Source organism: Ascidiella aspersa, chromosome 9 (assembly GCF_963924565.1).
Source record: "Ascidiella aspersa chromosome 9, kaAscAspe10.2, whole genome shotgun sequence".
Lineage (NCBI taxonomy): Eukaryota > Metazoa > Chordata > Ascidiacea > Phlebobranchia > Ascidiidae > Ascidiella > Ascidiella aspersa.
Window position 1 is genome coordinate 10,516,289 of NC_139455.1, and position 20,080 is coordinate 10,536,368.

A 20,080-nucleotide genomic window follows, 5' to 3' on the forward strand; every position below is an offset into this window, starting at 1 on the left:
TTAATTGATCACAGAAGAACGAGCTCCTGTGCTCGACTCTCTGCACTTATTATCCAGTTCAGTCTGTGTGTACTGCAGAAATATGAAACCTGGACGAGTAACTTTTAAACTAAAACTGAGCATATGCCTTTTCAATATGTTACTACTTATCTGCGAAGCTAATACGGAAGAGCGGAATCACATTATACATAAGCGCCAGATGAATTACAAAACATCGCTTTGTCCCATAAACTGCAAGTGTCCTCCGAAAAGCGACGGTAAGTTAGCGCATCCCGGTTAGTAACCCAACCTTGTCCTTCTGAGTGATATTTTCCATCTTGTCGTAGCAGTTTTTTTGATAAATTGACTGGTGAAAGGGGTAGGAAGACCTTTATAGCCATAGGAATCCAGTCACTTTGCTATAGTTTGACAATTATACCCTCCTCAGCGAGTTTCGTGTGGAGTTCTAATACATTTTGACTATTGGTGCAAGTCACATCAACATTGTGTTCTCGCATTTCTGCGATTCCAACTAGTTGCTTCAGTGGAAATTAAATACTTCTCATAAGCTTTAGTATCTCCTCTTTCCTTAGTGGGTTTAGTAATCTCAAACTAAGGCAATTCGGCCTTTTAAAGCTGACCGCGTTTTTATTTAATGCCTAAACGTAACTTGCTTTGCCTGCCATTATTCGCAGAGCCAGACTGCGATTTTTTTAATATGACTTAAAGTTTGCAATTTTTAATTCATTACGGCGCCGCGAGTGTTTAACAGTCTTTAAATGGCGCCCGTCAACAAAAAACAGTTTGGGAACTGCTAGCTTGAGTGGTTGGCATGAAATAGTGCGTATCAGTCGCGGTAAAAAAAGTACGTATATGTATTTTTGTTAGCAAAAATTTATATTTAATAAATCAAAAAAGTGTTTTTTTTCAGTGAGCTCTTTACGCGCCACTTGCTAACCCAGTAGTTCAATCGAAATTCCATGGATCCCTATAGGGTTCCACATGGTATATTTTCAATGAAAATAAAGTAGTAAAAAAATACCTACACGAGGCTAAATTTGCAAATGATCTTACATTAAGTGCAACTATATAAAACACTATAAGATAGAGAATATTATAAGATCTGGCATGAAACCATATTAAATCAATTTTAAAGACGAATTAACTGAAGGAGATACAAGCTCTATCGAAACATCTTAATTAAGATGATGTCGATTTACTCGACCTTTTTGGCTTTACAATTCATAAACGTATTTACTAAATAATTTCTAATTTCTCACAACTTTTTACACGAAAAGCAGTCTTGTGGAGAAAATAATTTGGTACCTGTATCTATAAGAATTATGTTTTGTTTGATGTAATAAAGTGACTTGACTTGGATTTAAGCTATTTTGCAGATAATCTGGTTTGGATCAACATCTTTTTTTGCTATATAGTTTCTTTAAGCCCTTTTTAATGGAAGTTTTAGCCCAAAAGCCATACGTACGATAGTAGGCTATCCTCTAACAAAGTGTTACGTGCACAATCTATTATAGTAAAAAATCTCACAAACCAAATTTTCAGCCATACCTCTTTGTGTGAACTCGACTTTTTGAGTTACCTATTTAGCACGAGTTTGAGCGATAATAGGAACTCATCTAGTAGTTCTTATACTTAATAACATGGTATGACGTAACTTTGTAAGGTTATATCTTAAAAAAAGTCATTAACACCCTAAAAAACGCTAGATCCTCCCCTGGAGTTACTTCGTTAGGGAGAGGTTATCAAAAGGGTTTCACCACTCTAAAAAGGGGGAACCACTGTGTTAATCCTTCTTACAACCAGACTTAACTACTAGATAATTCTAGTTTTCTAATTCATTGAATTAGAGTAAAATGCGACTAATTCTAATTCTAATCTAATTTATGAATTGCCTGTGTGCTCTAATTCTAGTTCTAATCTAATTCGGATTTTTCCAAAACTGCTACTTGTCCAACGGCATTTTTAGTCACTCAGTTGAAACACAGAATTTCAATTAAAACTCTTTGGTTGGAACGAGTTGTATGTAATTTTTACAGTCTAAAAATCATAAAAACGTATAAAAAATAACACACACATTTTACCATTCACATTCTTAGAAGAATAAATTGCGATTAAATTAAATTGGTTGTATGTGATTCTAGTTCAAATTCTAGTTCAAATTTGTTTTTTAGGAATTCTAATTCTAATCTAATTTGAAAAAACTCAAAACAATCTAATTCTAATTCTAATTCTAATCTAATTTAGAAAAACTAAAATTCTCTAATTTTAATTCTAATCTAATTTTAAAAAGCTTAAATAAATCTAGTTGTCCAAGTCTGCTTACAACCCCCAGTGTAATCACCCCTTGCCTAAAATATCCTAATAAATACCGTTACTACCGTTACGTCTGTTAAATTATTGTAATTTAGTCTCTATATTTTCAGTTACCCATTCCACAATGCTTTTTCAGGATACTTTTTATGACTTGACGTTTTTACGTAACCGCATGACGTAACCACAAAAATCTTTGACAGCATTCATCTTCGTAACGAAAAAGAGAATATCCTGCATGCCTCTGGCGCCAATATAGCCATAACAAGATGGCTTAGAATCAAAAAGTGACTGCAGTAGTAAAGTGTTGTATTGTGCATTTCATTGTAGATTTTATTCATTTTTGGACAATAAAAACATATTTCATTCACCTTACGATTGTTTTCACAGATGACTAAAAACAATAAAGAGCTAAGCCAGTGGTTCTTAAACTTTTATGCTTCGTGGCCCCCTTTGAAAGGTGATTGACCCTCGTGGCCCCTGCTTAAAAAAATACTGAGCTTGTGTTTAACTGTTTTTACTTGTTTTACTTATTTAGACATATATCTGTTAATCAACTAATAAATGCACTTAGCTTTTTAAATATTACTAAAAAAAATAACAAAAACAGTAATTTTCAGGAAAATTAACAAATCAGTCATTTTAAATTAAATTGACATAGTTATTCATTACAAAGCTTGAAATAACTAAGGTATTTTTATATTCGGCTCTGTTTTGTACTGACACAATAAGCAAATGTTACTACATTCGTTAAGATGATTTCTGCGTTCCTATTGCTTGAGAAATACGTTGCACATTACCTCGCTGAATATTGGCTTAAAATTGACCTTGAGTAACCCTGCACCATACTTGCGTTTTACGAGTTTTCTTGTGCAAGTTAAGACCAAGTTTATCGTGCGAAACTCAAAAAATCATCTCCACAGCAGAATCGCGGCACCCGCAATCTCGTAAAAAGTTCGCACAAAACACACACACAAAAAAGGAATAGAGAAATCAGGTGGCACTGTATAAAGACAAATTGTATTTGATTCTCGACAAGCTTTCGCACAACCGTGCTTCATCAGGTCAAAGTAGCACGGTTGTGCGAAAGCTTGTCGAGAATCAAATACAATTTGTCTTTATACAGTGCCACCTGATTTCTCTATTTAGAATTAGGACAAATACGGCCATATACAAAAAAAGGAATAGATTACCTTAATCTTGTTTTAACTTTTGGTTAAATGTTACTCGTGATACAATACCCATATTAAAAAGTTGAATAGAAAATTACTTTACCTAAATATATTTTAGTAGAAATTGCATTTTGTAGGGAGTCTAAGTTCACACAGCGTTATGCTGTTGACACCAAGAACAGGTGAAGTATTGCACGGCATCTTGATGCAAAAAATATCGGCAAGCCATAATGATAAAATAAAAGGTAGAATATACGCGTGGGGCGCGGCAAAATTTTTGCGTTAACATAGTAGTTAAACTCCCAGAGATTTATTTGGCGCCTCAACCACGCTAAGACAATATAAAAAATTCTTACTCACACTAACTTTTAAAATACAGTGGAATGAATATGACTTTGCGGCCCACATTTGGACCGTGGCCCACAGTTTGCCGACCACTAGGCTACACGTTAGTTGATCGCCCAACAGTATTAGACGCTCACTTTATCATTAGGTGGAGGTTATCAGCAAGTAATAGCCCGCCCGAAAAAACGCTGGCTCCGCACTACATGGCTAAAATATAAAGCAGCCTAATAATAGTTTCGCCACAGCGGCAGGCCATTATCTAAACTTGCTAATAGCGAATGTACAATTAGGCGTAACTTTTCGTGATGTATATTATATTTATTTAAACATGCCTCAAAGAACGTATTAGAAAAAAAGTTATCAAAAGTTACAAGACAGTTACAAACGTTAGAAGAAAGTTTTACAGTCATAATAAACATCACAAATTTAAGTTAACTTGCAAATTTTGAACATAATGGTACTTTGGTTTTCCAATACCTCGCTACAGAGTTATGCCCGTGGCCCCCAATGACCGCTCGGTGGCCCCCTAAGGGGCCACGGTTGAAAAACCCTGGGCTAAGTCAATGTTTTTTAACCTTCGTGATTTGTGGTCAACTTGTATGCCTCTTAACATGTCACCCCCTAATCGTTATACAAACGCCTAATTTGCGTTGAACAATATATATAGCCAATATACAAAAGGTTTAGCTAAACCAAGCGTGTGCGTCACAACATTGCGTTATAATATTCCAGTTTAAATTTGAAAAACATTTAATTGTACATTACTTAATACATTTGTTTTGATGAAATCGCTTGAAAACAGACATGTACTTTATGAAACAGACATGTACTTTACATGTTGGTATATGTTTATCATTTTTTACCAGGTAATAAAGTGGTGAACTGCTTCAGTGCAAAAAAAAAGTTGCCTATTGCCTTACCAGCAGATGCTTTCTCTATTGATCTTGGTGGAAATTTTCTAAGAAAAATTGACAAGAGTTTGCTTAAAAACAACAGATATTTAGAAAAATTGGACATTTCATTCAACCCGATAGAGGTTTGCCGAAGAAAACTTGTGTCTTAAAGTTTATGTGATATGTTTACGTTTAAACTCGTTTTTATTTAGTTTACCTATGCATTTAATGGGAATCAATGGCGGATCCACGGGGAAAAGTGCACCAGGTCATGCTCGCCAACTATATTTTTTGCCATCTTTTACTATGTAAATCCAAAAAAATTCAATCTATTCGGCCAAAAGGGTTTATGCATACTTTAGCATGTTGTATCGTGTAACGCAATTAGACCGGATTTAAGTCGCCTACTATTTAGGAGTTCGCTTGGTAACAAGTGATTTGTAGAATATTTGTTTAATGACGTGAACGTAACGTTATGACGTCATGCATAAAAACATCATTATCCCCGTAACAAAAATCCTGGATCCGCACTTGGTTGTAATGCGCCAAAATGAACAATATAGTAACACTGTGCAATAAATATTTTATTGTGCTTTTTAGAGCATCGACTCGGGTGCGTTCCAACATACTGGTCGGTTGAGGTGGCTTGATCTTTCTTTTACTAATCTCACTAACTTGACCATGGCAAACCTTGGTGAAGCGGCAAGGTCACTACAGGTGCTCAACATTTCTAATACACACATAAGGGCTTTTCCAAAGTTGCACAATGAAAAAGGTACCGCTGATACTAGCACCAGTTTCCAACGCCTGATAGGACTTTATATTATCAGCCAATGATTTCCAGGTGCTGCGTTGACAAAATTGAAGCATCTTGATATGTCCAATAATTTTTTCTCTTTCGTTCCTGCAAATCATATACCAAGTTCTGTGGAATACCTTGATATTTCCTGCATGGAGATCAAAAAACTTCCAAAATCATTTGATAATCTTAAAAATCTAAGAGTGCTTAAAATTGTTGGTTGTCGCAACCAAAAGGTAAACCATTACGATATGTGATCATTTCGAATAAATAAAGTTTAACGTTTCATCTAAAATCATTTAGGTTAAACTTGTTCATATCAGTCGTCAAGCTTTATCTGATTTACCTTCTCTTACTTCTCTCGATCTAAGTCACAACGACATCAATTCTATTCCATCTCTGCTATCCAATAATAATCTGATGTTTTTGGATTTATCCTACAATAGGTAAGAGAAACATTATTTTAGGTTTTCCAATGGTGTTGTTTGATCAGTAGCCTACTGTCAAGCCTATGGAGAGATAACATTGTGTTGCTCTTGAGTTAAATGTTATTATGTAAAGAAAGTTTTTAATTTAGCGGATTTTTATCTATTTGTTTAGCTTTGATATATCAAGCAAAACCTGAATCGACAATACAAAACTAACAATACCTTTGTAAATTTCTATTGTGTTGATGAACGACTCTTGTCAAAAAAATAATAACAATTTGATCAAGTTTAGCGGGGGCGTAAGCAGTATTTTGATTGTAATTTGAATAGCTACTACTTTTTTTTTTTTAATTTTTTATTGCAAAAGACTTGACCTGGGTAAAGATATTTTACAAATGACTTGACTGAGACTAAAGTCATTTATTAAATAACTTCTGTGCAACACTGAATCACAATGCTAAAAAGTGTTTTTTTTTGCGTTTTTTTAGTTCATTAGATAGGGAACTATTATCTCCTGTTCCCCGCACCTTAAGTCTTTCCCGCAACTTTGTTTTTTTATATTATGTTATGTTTCACGATAAATTTTGCGGCCACAAAAGTCAAGCGTGCTATTCTGCAACCCAGTAAACACAACAGAACCGATCTAACAGCATATTGTTATTAAACATACTTATAATTGGTAATTTACGAAATTTTAGAATACATCGGATTAAGTCCTCACGTTGCGCCACGCAAGACGAAATAGGATCAAGCTTTGATGTTTTTCACCATTCAAATGATGACATGGGTTAAGTTCAACACCATATTGATTAAACTTAAGGCATACAAATATTTTCCACTGCTTGTGTTTTTATAATAGACGTAATAGATGGGTATGCCCATTTCGTGTTAGTTATACAAGTAAGACCTACCAACGAAACATTACGTAATAGTATACATTATTCTTGCAGGCACGCGTCCTATAAATAAATTGGGAAGCTCTTTGTCCAAACTTACAGCTTTGAAGTACCTTAATCTAGGCGGAAATCAGATTGACATTATCTGCACTGACGATTTTATGTACATGGACCAACTTAAGGTAAACATAAAACAGAGATAATTGGTAAAAGACTTTGGTAGGCTACTCAAAATATTTTCATGCGGAATAAACCCCTAAAGAAGGTACCGGTAGTTCAATAATGTCGGCATTTAGGCCACAGTGTATTATTTTTTTTTAAACCACAGTATTTTGCGTATATATTTTTTTGGGTGATGCAAATGGTTTTGCTATGTTTTCTCTTTTTATAGTATATTCTTTCCGTCTTAAAGTGTAAACATAAAGTCGAATTTTCGGATAACAACTTTTTGCTTTTGTAAACTAAATAAAGCATTTAGTGCGATGATACTCAACTTAACTGGCATATTTGAACACGAGATTGTTCAAAAACAGCAGGTTAATTTAAATTACTCGTTTAACTTTGTGATGTCAACTTAAAAATCGTTATAACCCTTTTCAAACAAAAAAAATATATTCCTGGCCTAAACAATAACCATTGTTGTATTTATATAATGCAACTCAACAAGATTTTTTAAACTTAGATTTTGAACTTGACCCGGTGCAAAGTGATGAAGTTCCCGCCGGATGCTTTTCATTACGCAGAGGCGCTGCGAACTCTTGATTTGAGTCACAACATTATGAAGACATTTACTATAATGAAAATGCCCGATCTGGAGGGTAAGTGATGCCAAAAAGTTACACGCAATGGCGTTTGTACGTTTTGGGTCTTAGATTGTAATTCTTTCATGGTATCTGCTATGTTAAACAGAACTGTATGTGGAAGGAAATTACATCCGAGAGATTAAGAGAATCAACCTGGAAACCTTTCCCAGGTTAAAGCGGGCCGACTTTTCAAATAACCTTTATGAATGCGATTGCCACCTAAAAGATTTCGTAAAATTCATAAATTATTCTCCACAAGAGAATTTCATTGATCTTCATAGCAGTTCACGTGAGTTTTGCTTTTGGCACTATAAACAATTCCCTTTAACTATAAACAAATCCCTTAAATGTAAGCTAGTATTATCTTTGCGCTTTTATTGAAGTTGGATATACTTGTGCCGGCCCTCCAAAGCTCAAAGGCACCAACCTTTTAAAATTGGATCCAAATGATGACTTGAAATGTGGAGAAGCGGAAAGCACGTTCCCACTTTGGGCTGTAGCGGCTCCAGTGTCTTTAATAGGCTTTATTCTTCTTATCGTGGCCCTTATGTGCCTCAGTCAAGTAAGATCCGGTAAGAGGTCGTGTCTTTGTTGTAGAAGAAATAAACACGACACGGGGAGGAAGAAAAAGGTTGTATCAAACTTTGCAAAGTACGATCAGGACGGAGACATCGTTATTCAGGTAAGTGCATTTTGAATAATTTAGGAATACCAGTGGACAGGAACATTCAGAACTTGCTCTGTTCTTGGCAGCTGGACACGTTAACATTTGCAAATAAAAATTAGCTTGTTGCCCAATTTTAAAAAGATAGCTGATTTTGTAAGTGTACGTGATGCATTTTTTGCTGAAATGGTCTAGCGGTGTTTGGCACTTGCGCATTTGCGCACCGTTTGGTGAGCAATGCTTTGTATATTCCTCCGTCGAAGCACGATCGCACCCAGGGGTGTATTAACCATTAAGCAAAACAAATACGTACTTAAGGCGTCAAGATAATGGGGGCACCGCCAAATAAATTACAGTGAGTTTATTATACACTAGTTCACACTGAATTTATATATTTTTTTTACGATTATTTTTTTTAGCCAAATAATGGGCAAACTCGTAACAGTTACAAATGTTATTAAAAGAAACACAGAATATATTTTATAATATTCTTATTTTTTTATTGTCATATATAGTTCTTATTGTGATATATAAAAAAATATGTATTTCATCGGTTTTCCTGTAGTATGTTTTCAAGTCGTGCACAACATTACGTTATTTCAGTAGCGATTACACAAGTTATGTTAGAATGGATACTTCATCATTTAAATAAGTGTATACCCTACCATCTCCTCCACCACGAATCAATATACTTTATATAATATTAAACTTTTCTTATAATACTTATATTTATTCATTGGGTTTGTTTAGCATGTCTAAAGCACACGCTAAATTTTATGAAATCCCTCAAAGTATACCAGCACGCAATGTGTTCTAGTATTAATGATGAGATTATATATTTTTAAACCAGGGCCTAAAGATTCACTTAAATATTTTAAAACATTTGGCCGAACACCACAAAAAAAGACAACAGAAACTTGTTAAAACAAGGCTTTGTCATTTTTTTCTTCAGTTCTGTGCTTCATCCGGCAATTTATGCCGTGGCTTGGTCTCAGATAATAAACATATGAGTGAAAGACACGTGCTTTTTTTCCAGCGTTGATTTTTATTAGGAAAACAACTAGCGTTACCGAAAATTCGCAAGTTGGAGCCTGCCCCTGTAATTAATAATGATCACATTATTAAGCATGAGGCCATTTTTTTGCAGTGTGTAATTTAATTAACATTCTACTACGTATCGCATACGAATCCAAACGTCGACGATTATTCGTTGTCAAACACGTTGCCAAATTAAAAATGTCCACCGGTTAACCCCAGTATAAAAATCATAATTTTTAAATTAAAATATTAAACAAATTCTGGTCGGCAATGTTAACCTTTTAGCAACGTCGTCAGCTACCTAGTACATGTAAAGTAATATCCAGCAATGTTAGTCATTTACAGGGTAAAATAAACTTTATTTACCAAACACTGTCCTAAACTAAGTAAATAACTGGTGGCAAATAAATTTGTAAAGGTAACCATCATAAATGCGTAAGTAAGACAATTGTGGCGTTTCTACAACGTTTTGAAAATCTAACAGGCGTATAATCATCGCGTAACAATCACTTTTATAGTCCGGTAAAATACAAATAGACCTATGCTTTAAACTAGGGTTTCTCAACGGGCCCTAGAACGCCCTTCGGGGACACGGAGCGATCTTCAAGGTTAAAAGGTTGAGGTCTTTACTTGGTATCTCTGTCGTGATAATGTAAAACCCAAGTGGCACAATATATTAATATTTCTTCATAGGCTTCCCTGTTACATATAGAAACATAGTTTACCGTTACTTTTTTTTTCGTTTGTTAACATCCGTTAAACCTGTACCGAGTATACGTTAGCTTTAAATAAATTGATTGTGATTTCATTAATTTAATTTTTGAATCTGATTCATTTATTAAAAGAGATTTTCTAGACTTCACTTATCCCAAAATCCCATTAAGCTTTTATATAAGTAAGGTTTAACTTTGTATTTATGAGTTTTGAATATTTATAGTATATTTCACTTCCGCAAATAGAACACAATAAACGACGCTGCGATTCTTTGTCACGACGAGAACAACAGATGGGTGCTGTCAAGTATGATGCCAAAACTGCAGGGAAAATTCCAAGCAAGCAAGAACGCGAACGACATTTACAGTTTGTCAGACGAGAATGGTCGCCAAATTAACATCGAAGTGTTTTCAATAGGAAAAACAATAAAGGTAGTTATATACGCTTATATTATTGTGACTCAAGCAAATCCACCACGAAACATAATGTTTGACATTGGTGTCGTATTATATTGAAATTCTCGTTAAAAAGGTTTTAAAATTAACACATCAATTATTATATAAAATACTTTTGTTTAAAGATGGCTGTTAAAAGTAGTATTTTTGTTTTGCTTTCAAGCAGTACTAGACGTAATAAAAGCATTTTGCTATGCTATTAACTGTATTCCAACGCGAACTTTACATGTTAAGTTTAAAAATTGTTCTGTTAACCCAACGGTAGTATCATTGGTGAACTTTAATTGTACAAGATTATATTTTAATCGCTTTCTGAGATTCGATTTATTGCGCTCTTTTACGTCGTCTTACCGCGATTATCCCAGGCTCTTGCGAACATAAAAAAACTAATATTAGTCAAAGTAAATATTTTTGTGCTTAGGGTAAATCTTTACAATAAAGCTTATAGTAAAGGATTACCTTTTCTTGCTTCAAATGTCTAGTAATTTTAACTTTATAAGGTAATTAAGATATTGCCCAATGCTAATTACGGTATTTATGTTTGGTCCTAGATCATATTAACCCTTTCCATCATTACAGTTTTGCCTAGATAACGCCGATAAACGTATTTAATGCTTCCATTTATTTTATGAATTTACTATGGTTCTTTATTATACAATAAAATTCTTTCTCAAGTTTTTTTATTTATAAATTAAAATTCTTTCTCAAGTTATTAATTATTTCTCAATTTATTTTTCTAAATTATTTTAACTATTGGTTTAAATAAACAAATAAAAAGGACGTCAACCACTTTTCAAGTGTATTTTAATACATGTAGATTGATACGCTTCACAACTGCATTGACTTCAACCGGAAAGTATGCTTAGTAGTTACCCACGAATTTCTCGCCGAAAAGTCATGTCTCTACATACTGCAAGTAAGTTACAAGACATATGTCTCTGGTGCTTGCCTTTTAATATTATAAAACAAATGTAAGACATAATGTTACCTAAATAATTATGAATATTTTTTGTTTTATTGTCCTTTCTAACCATAGTGACAATAGACCATGGTTCCGCGAGTAGTGTCCCAAATTCGGCGGGACCGTTTACGTTGGGTCGCAAAAATGTCAAATTTAAAAATCTTATTTTGCATCCTAATATGTTTTATTCTGATGTGAGTTAATATTGTTCACACCTTTTACTGTGGCTAAAGCGCCATGAGACGTTGCACTCCATAAAAAAAATTATGAAAACTTGATCTAAATAAATGCACTTTTTTCTAAAGCGCAGTTACTGTTAAGTCTAATACAGACTAAGCTTAAATGGCTCTATAAAATTTTATTCAAAAAATCCTTTTCAAAATTAAGTAAAATGTTTCGATATAATTAGGCGTTTTTCCAGCTTACAAAGTAGGCTACACACGCGCCATATTATTGCGCTCCACGCGAATCTTTACGTGGTTGCTGTTTATATACAGCTTTTAGGCCTAGGGTTATGATGGTACAAATGTTGAATGTTAATCAGTGGTTTGTAAATGCTCATATTATATTTAAGGTGATTGAAGAGCGTATGTCGGCCGATCCGAAAGATGCCGTTGTTGTGGTGATGTTGGACGCAATTCCATGGTCTGATCTACCCTCAACTTTACAAAGAATCATGTCTGACAAATCTTTTGTACAGTATCCGCAGGTGGACCGAGAAAGACAAGATCTCTACTTTTGGGATTCCTTATGTGCCTTTATTTTCACGTAAGCGTAATTACCCTGACATATAAGCACTTAATTACATTAGCTACTTTGTACATCCAAATTTGTTGCCAAACCATTCTTTTTCTTAAACTACTGTCGCGCAGAACTGATCCCCACCTCGAGAGAAGGTGTTCCAGTGATGCGGAAACAGGCGATATAGATATGCATGAAAACGATCACATAACTATCGCGTCGTCATCACGATACAACGTTCGTCCTGTACGAGATGCACCGGGAGAAATAGAGTTTGGAACCATCAGATCATCACGACGAGCTCGTTCTATCAACGACGATCTTCCAACGTAAGAAGTGTTATAAGTCCATTAAAAAAATGGAAAGGAAAAAACAATTCTATACTCTCGTAGTAAGGTATTGTCTCAATATATCATTTATTTGTCATATAGCAACCCTCGATATACGTCAGCAATATCAGTAATTCTAGTAAATCCAACTTCATGACGTTGAAAATTTATATTTAGGATCCCGATGAGCTCAGCACGTGCCGCTCGTTTACAAAGACTTGGCATCAAGCGTAACGGAGAAATTGCTGATGAAGTGATGCAGGAAGTTAAAGAGGTATACGAACATGTTTGAAAATTGCTGCGTTTTCTATAAGTAATCAAGCTTTAACGAAAAAAACATGTGTAAACGCGATCAAATAATGGGTAAACAATAATTTAGAAAATTGTTTATTTTAAAGCATTTGTTGAACGGAAAATGTTATATTATTTTTTGTCTTTGTTTTAATTGATAGGCGCGGAATATTCCAAAACAAAATTTTCATAATATGGCTTTAGTAAGCAACCCGTCGTTAGATGGAAATAATGTAACAGCTCCGTCGTCCGTCAGAGGTCGAACTACACGTAAGTTTTCCGGTTTAGTATATGCTGTATTTTTGTTAGATCAAGTTAGTGTAAAATTTGATCATGATAAAAAAAAATAGTTAACGACTGGTATCGCCATTATTGCTTTCGATGCTAACCAATTAGACTTTTCATAGATTTGAACACAGATGCCCTTAATTCAGATATTGATGACCTTTATCATACACGGAAAGAACCAAGAAGGTACTGATTAATATTTGTTTTTAAAATTAAGAAATTCAAATATTTTTCTTTTTTATTAGCAAGGACAAATGTCCAAAAGTCTATGTCACCAAAATGCTACGTTGCTTTACTAAACAACTTTTTCACCGTTAAAAACCGACAGAAATGGAAAATCAGGACGAGTTCGATCTTTGCTGCCACCTAACGACGATGCTGATAGTATTTATTCCGACGAAGAAGAAATCCCGATTCCAGGGTACGAAGTCCGACCACCGGAAAGGGACCGTCCTATTCCCAAAATACCCAGACGCCAACGCCAGCTCCAGCCAAGTATTTGCGAATCTTCCAGAACGTATGGTGACGAGGATTCTCTTAACAAGAGCTCTCGACGCAGTTCTATGACACATCACGATGTCATATCCAACCTACACGGAACAGTAGAGTTACCCTACGCTAATCATGTGTCGGTACCGGGCGTCGAAGGTTCCACTCGGGTTGAATCACCAACGGAAGCAGAAAGCGGCAAAGATAAAAAGGAGGGAAAGAAGAAGAGCTTGTTCGGAAAAATAAAGTCTTTGCTCTAGAGTCTAAATCATGTTTTGCATCTCTTTTGTTTTATCAAGAATTATTATGTTTCTGGTAACCGCGACACGTACTTTTCGAGATGGGTATGCGAACTTTTTTGCACATGTCCGCAAACGCTTGTTTTGAGAAAATATTTTGTTGCTCTAAGGTTGTGTGGCATGTGTTTTTGTGTCTTATAAAAATATGCATATACCAATGTAATACTGCCGCATTTAAAAATTTTTTACGACTTATAGATTAACAGTAAAATCTATCCCGCATCCTCAAAATATTTGTTACAGCTTTTCCATGCGACAACATGCAAGCACAGAAGGACTCGTTTTTGAAGTTTGTTTGGCTGTACAAAACCCAAAGTCTGGTTTCGTTTGTAATATAGAATTGAATTATGCAGTCCCATCTAAGGAGTGTCATTTAACACAACAATACGTGGGTGAACCTATGCTGCATAGCCCTATGCTATTCCACTTTGAGGCCGAAGTGGTTCGAAACTTGGTATTGCGCAAGCTCACGTCGGATCTATCCAAATAAACCTACTCCGTCGAGTCTAAAATCTTACTCCGTCTGTACAGCCCTGATTTCTGTGCCATTTAGCTATTAGGGCAATGGTCCTTACAATTTTGGGAAAATTCCAAAATTTTAAATGCCGACAAGTCGAGCAATGTGCAATAAGTTGTGTGTGCCCCATGCGCCGGTCTTCTGAATTCAAACAAATAAAATTGATTTGCTTTTTGCGCTATTATACTTGAGTTTTGTTGCATTTGCGCACGAGTGGGAGCAAGGCGTATATGACAATTTCCAATAAAATGCGTGGAATAAATTGGTCAAAAGCCGCTGCGTTAGAGGTCACAGTTTTTTTAATTAAACACAAAATTGTTATCCGACGGCTTTATGTTCAATAAAAGTATTACATCTATATATCGAGGAAATATTAGACGCGAAAAAGGTACCGCAACGTTTTGTGCAACGAAATGTTCTTCGGGAGTCTGTTGTAAAGTTTTCTGATCAAAGACTTCGTCGGGGTTGTTGAGTTACTTTTGGAAACCTCCAGGATGGTTTCAATTATTATCTCGTCATATCGCGTCTTCTTGAACCTCGTATTTCCCGAAGTCTCTTCAATAAATTGAGGTAATTCGATAGGCTGCAATGGAATGTCTGCCATAAGCATAGACGATTTCATCTTATAGAATCTTTCAAACGATGTCAAATCCGGTGTTTTTTCGCGTCCGTTTTGTATGATCTGCGTATAATCAACCAGACGAAGAAGCCATTCTTCCCATGGTTTTCGATACCAAACCGGCTCGGTCCAGTTGAGAGCCAGATTACAAACCCTACCTTCACAACAATGAGAGCAAAGCGAAATGTGTTTCCGAGGGTCACAAATACCTTGTATAATCCAGTTTCTAGATTCAGTGTGACAAGCCTGAAAAAAAAATGACAGTCTATGGTGAAGTTTAGCAATTGTAAGATCAACAAAAACAATTCTGTGTATCTAATTCAACATGTGCACATAAAATATTTTGTATGGATCACTGATTACCTGCAATTGTTTGCATCGCTTTTCTACAAAAATGCGTGAGTTTTCAGCTCTTACAACGTTCTGACAACCCTCGCCATCCAAAGTGTTACAGATTTGTGCTTGTGCATTACATTCTTCGTTGGATTCAGAAGGTGTGCAGGTGCGACAGAAGCTAAAATCTGTTTAAAGGAATAAAAAAATGTGAAATGGTAATTTTATCCAGAAAAAAGAGGTCAACGCAGGGGACCAAAACAATCTACGAAATTCGAGGACGTCGCCTTTCAAGTTAAAGGTAATATTTGCTATATCTGACTTAAAACTGTGCGATATTCCACAGTCTTTCTGATTTTGCCTGAAATTAAATTCCACATTTAACGCAAATGGTTACTTTTCTTTGCATGATTTTTCTTTTGTTTAATACATTTTTATTTTGACCCAAAAAAAATTTTTTTTAACTTAATTTTGACTTAACGAAATTGCTTATTTGTAGAGGCCACAGTTCTTCCTTGAATTGATACCAGTTACCCAAACATAATATTTTGTCGATTTCAGACACAAACGTAATATTTTGTCGAAACGTCAAGGTGTTTTATGGATTACAAAAAGTGCGTCGTGTGTTTTGACGAACATCTTCGAAAAGACCCGTTATATAAAGAGAAAGTCTTTTATATGAATTATTTAAATACGTAATAATTAATAAACAATGGACAATTTGCGATAAAAGTTACTGCTGATCCAAGTGGGCATTGTGACATATTTCCTGCTTTTATGGGTTAATGTGATTTAATTGTGTCGCAGTTCCTGATTTACAATGCTTCCATGGCGATTTTTATGAAAATTCCTCTAAAGAAACACAAAAACATTGTGAAAAGCCATAATTTGACCAATTTTGACTTTATTGAAAATTTTTACTTTGTTGCAAATTTTGACTTTATTTTGAACTATAAATTAAAAAACAGACCCCTAGGGGCTGAAAGCAACTTTATTCTTTGATTCGTGGACAGATAAGGGCCTTAAAAAATGTTGACTTTATTGACTTTTGCGGGCCCTAGTTATGACATGAATTTATGAATTCTGGTTTTAAACAAATTTTAACCTCTTTCTTTAATTTTCTGGCTAAAACAATAGGATCACAAATAGGGACCGAAGTAGCCTATATATGGTAAGCTATCCACTCGCGATTTTAATTCCGCTTTTTATTACTGTAATTTGCCAAACAATTTCAGTTCGCATATAGTACTTTAATTTCGTATCAAAGAGCTGGTAAACGAAAAAATGCTTAAATTAGATATTTAAAAGCTGTTTGTTATTTATGACCTACTAAGGGCTTAAATTTACACGTTTTTACCGCAACTTTGGCTTCCACATTTCTCCACGGCAACTCTGTCTAAGAGACATCCTTGTCCCTTTTCGCAATGTCTATTTCGAATTCTCTCTCCACCACCACATGTAGCAGAACATGTAGACCAACTTTTCCATGGCGACCATTCTAACAATAGTGATAAATAAAAATAAACTTAGTTTTTTAGGTTCCACAATATTTCATTATTTTTTTTTGCGTGGCACGACATTTTGGTCTATTTAATTTTTGTCGCTTGTGCTAGGAAGTTTGAATAAACAAACAGGTGGATCTTTTTCATACGAGATCTCTATTTATTACCGGTACTAAAAGTATTTGGATACTTACGGTGGCCAGTTGGTAAGTCCTTTTAGGCGTCAGATTAATTATGGGAATTGTAAAAATATTTTAAATCAAAAGAGACAAAGTTACAATGAACGCTTTTATACAAGCTAAAGTATATTAAATATGTAAAATCAAAATGCTTTTTTTACATTTGGCTTCTGAATCATAAACGGGTAAAATTGGATAATTTGTCGCAAAGCACTACCCTACTACAAACTACAGATTTAGAGGTGTTAAAAAAACCTTATAAAAACGTTTTGCCTAATATGGTTGAAAAAAAATGAACAGCTTACACTTGCTGCAATAGCACGAAAGGCAACAACCATTCATTACCGTAACAAATTTTAGCTGTTGAACCATCATAACAGCAACCGTGAGTGAGCGATGAATAGGGAATATCCCCGCAACATCGAGTGACCTGTACGTGAGTTGGTAGACGCCTTCGAGCTGTAATCAATTATGTTTGTTTTTTTACAGAAGCACAAAAGTTTCACACATTTTTACATGTTTAACCCTCATATGGATTATTCGATCACATATGTCTACTTAACAGAGTTTGTATGTAGCGAACTTCCCGAACTAAACAATTTAACATGCAACGAAAAATATTTTACACTGCCTATACATGTTTTAATTAGTTTTGGGTTCTCATATACTTTTGACATGTTTTTTGGTCGCTGAACGCGATCCAAATTAAAAAGTAGCTTAAAAATAAATTTTTTATTACACTTTAACTCCTTGTATATAATTTCAATAAAGAAATATAGAAATCTTACAAGAGCCATATATCGTGATTTTTTTGTACCGGTACTGTGATTTGTTTATTTTTACATATAGTGTAATACAGTCCACTAAGACAGGGGTCCGCAAATACGGGGTCGCGACCCAAATTTGGGTCGCGGGACCATAAAGTTTGGGTCGCGAAAGCCTTAATATATTTTAAAAGCGGCCTATATTTGGTAAGTTTTTTTAATTGTTTTCATGGAGAGCCGTCTTACTTTAAGCGCAACTAGAATTGTCAAGCGAAATATATACACCACCAACACCCGTAAAAAGTTGTGAGACCTTTGTTCGATCCAGACTATGGGAAAGAGCGCTCGCAATCCAACACTGGTATGGCCATTACCACACCAAACTGATCTGCTGAGCCGGAATCTGGGTTTACTTCCTATTATGTGTTTTTTAAATAAAACTCTAGCCGGTTTTCTGCAACCAAAGCGTCGTGAGCACGTTGTTCTCTAAAAATTAAAATATGCAAAACTTCAATCAGATAAGTAATTTTATTTTGTTAGCCTAAACGCGGTATGTTATGAGCATTAATGTCTTTACGAATATTTAAATTTTTGCTAACATAAACTGCTTAACCAGGTTACCGGGATGCAGTTATTCACGAACTTTAGCGATATAAACAAGCTATTATAAAACGCTTTATGCGAATCTTTATGTTTGTGGAAATATATTTTTCGTGTGGTCAAGGGTCGTCCATCTTTATAAAATAAAAAGTTTTGGTAACTGAAACCAGGTGCAGGCAATCTGGTTGCGCTTGGCGCATTGCGCATTGAGTTAAAAGGTCTGAGCAAAAGGCAGGGTATTTAACGACCTTGTGTTAACATGTCGCATTTTGGTTTAATTTTGTTACACCATGTTTTAATACAGAGGACGGCAGCCTACGGCCCACGGGCCGGATCCGGCCCTGCAGTGAAAATCATCCGACCCACAAACTCTTTTACAAACTGTACACAAGGCAATGACCAATGTTAAGAATTGTTTCAACTGCACGCCGCCTATGCACAAACTTTTAGCGCCCCGCGTAGGGGCTAGGGAATTTTTTGTAGCATAAAACCTAAAATCCAAATTTTCTCCAAATTAATTTAACAAAAAGAGTATAAGAAATATGTTCATTTTTTGTAAAGGTTGCCAATTTCTGTCTTAAAATTTATATTGTTCCCTAAAAAATCCTTAGATCCGCGCCTTATAATGTTGAGCTTATAGTGTAGAGGTTCCTAAAACGATTGCGAGACGTCGGGCATTTTTGGTGAGTTGCACCCAGTTTAGCCCTGCAGCACCAAAAAATCATTACACGCCTTGCCAGTAATTATTGCACTAAACTAAGTAGCGGGCGGGGTTGAAGGGGTTTGAGTTGGTGGGGCTCCTACACCAAGAACACATATTGGTTGCTAATTCATATTTGTCATCCGAATGAGACATCACAAGTAGTAAAACTCGAGGCATCTTTTCAGTTGTGTTACAGAACCCTTTCTCTTTTAAAATTAACAAAACGCATAACATAGATTTGTCTTAATAAATAGAAACACAATAGTTGCTGTATTTTTAGCAAAGCTATTTTGTTAAAACCAACTCGAAGAATTTGGGTCGCAAGACTTCGGTACTTGTAATTAGGGGTCGCGCCACAAAGTAATTGCGGACCCCTGCACTAAGACACGATGTGCTAAGAGTTATCTTCGAGATTTCGCATGTCTTTGCATAAAAAATTTAGGCAACTTTTTACTGACCTTTATATCTCTTGCGAAATGGAAGACAATGCAATCGCGTTCCAAAAGCGGTTTGCAAACCAACAAATACCAGGAAAAGAGAATACCTCATGTAACGCATATTGAGTATCTGTTCTTCAAGTGAAAAAACATGAGAATATTACAAACCTTACGAATCTCAATACCTCAAAAGCGCATAAATCATACGATAAAGCCGAAACCTTTAAAGCATATACTATCCTATAGTCTACAACTAACTTACAACTACACCATGTTAGCAGCGGCGCCGAACACAATACAGAAGAACCACTATGATCAACCAAATCATTACGAGCTACTTTTTAATGGAACATGCGGCATCCTTGTCAGTGCAGCGTTTAATCTTTCGCGCTGACTATCTAACGCGGATTTTCGTTGAGTTAAAAGCCATTTAGTTGCATGATTACCTACTAATTATATTTTAATAATTGGAGAGCAATCAACCTTCACGTGGGTCGAAGTATTGATGTTC

The 20,080-nt window shown here is 35.2% G+C and overlaps 2 protein-coding genes across 3 annotated transcripts; one reads left to right on the forward strand and one right to left on the reverse strand.

Annotated features, from left to right (window-relative positions):
- Positions 1 to 14,678, forward strand: LOC146132949 (toll-like receptor 2). Of its 2 annotated transcripts, XM_083396834.1 has the most exons (18): positions 1 to 257; positions 4,694 to 4,863; positions 5,321 to 5,495; positions 5,565 to 5,755; positions 5,823 to 5,965; positions 6,646 to 6,734; positions 6,898 to 7,025; positions 7,526 to 7,661; positions 7,753 to 7,935; positions 8,030 to 8,328; positions 10,308 to 10,493; positions 11,335 to 11,433; positions 12,053 to 12,246; positions 12,351 to 12,548; positions 12,726 to 12,822; positions 13,001 to 13,109; positions 13,247 to 13,313; positions 13,456 to 14,678. In XM_083396834.1, exons 1-18 carry the CDS (start codon positions 83 to 85, stop codon positions 13,874 to 13,876), a joined length of 3,060 nt encoding a protein of 1,019 aa, XP_083252960.1. In that variant the 5' UTR covers positions 1 to 82; the 3' UTR covers positions 13,877 to 14,678. The 2 variants fall into 2 exon arrangements, with proteins under 2 accessions (XP_083252960.1, XP_083252961.1); XM_083396835.1 differs by lacking the exon at positions 4,694 to 4,863.
- Positions 14,679 to 14,805: 127 nt separating this feature from the next.
- On the reverse strand, positions 14,806 to 19,690 carry LOC146132950 (uncharacterized). The gene is made up of 5 exons (XM_083397607.1): positions 19,591 to 19,690; positions 17,411 to 17,524; positions 16,742 to 16,882; positions 15,415 to 15,572; positions 14,806 to 15,297 (listed from the first exon to the last, which is right to left on the reverse strand). Exons 1-5 carry the CDS (start codon positions 19,688 to 19,690, stop codon positions 14,806 to 14,808), a joined length of 1,005 nt encoding a protein of 334 aa, XP_083253733.1.
- Between the last annotated feature and the right edge of the window lie 390 nt (positions 19,691 to 20,080).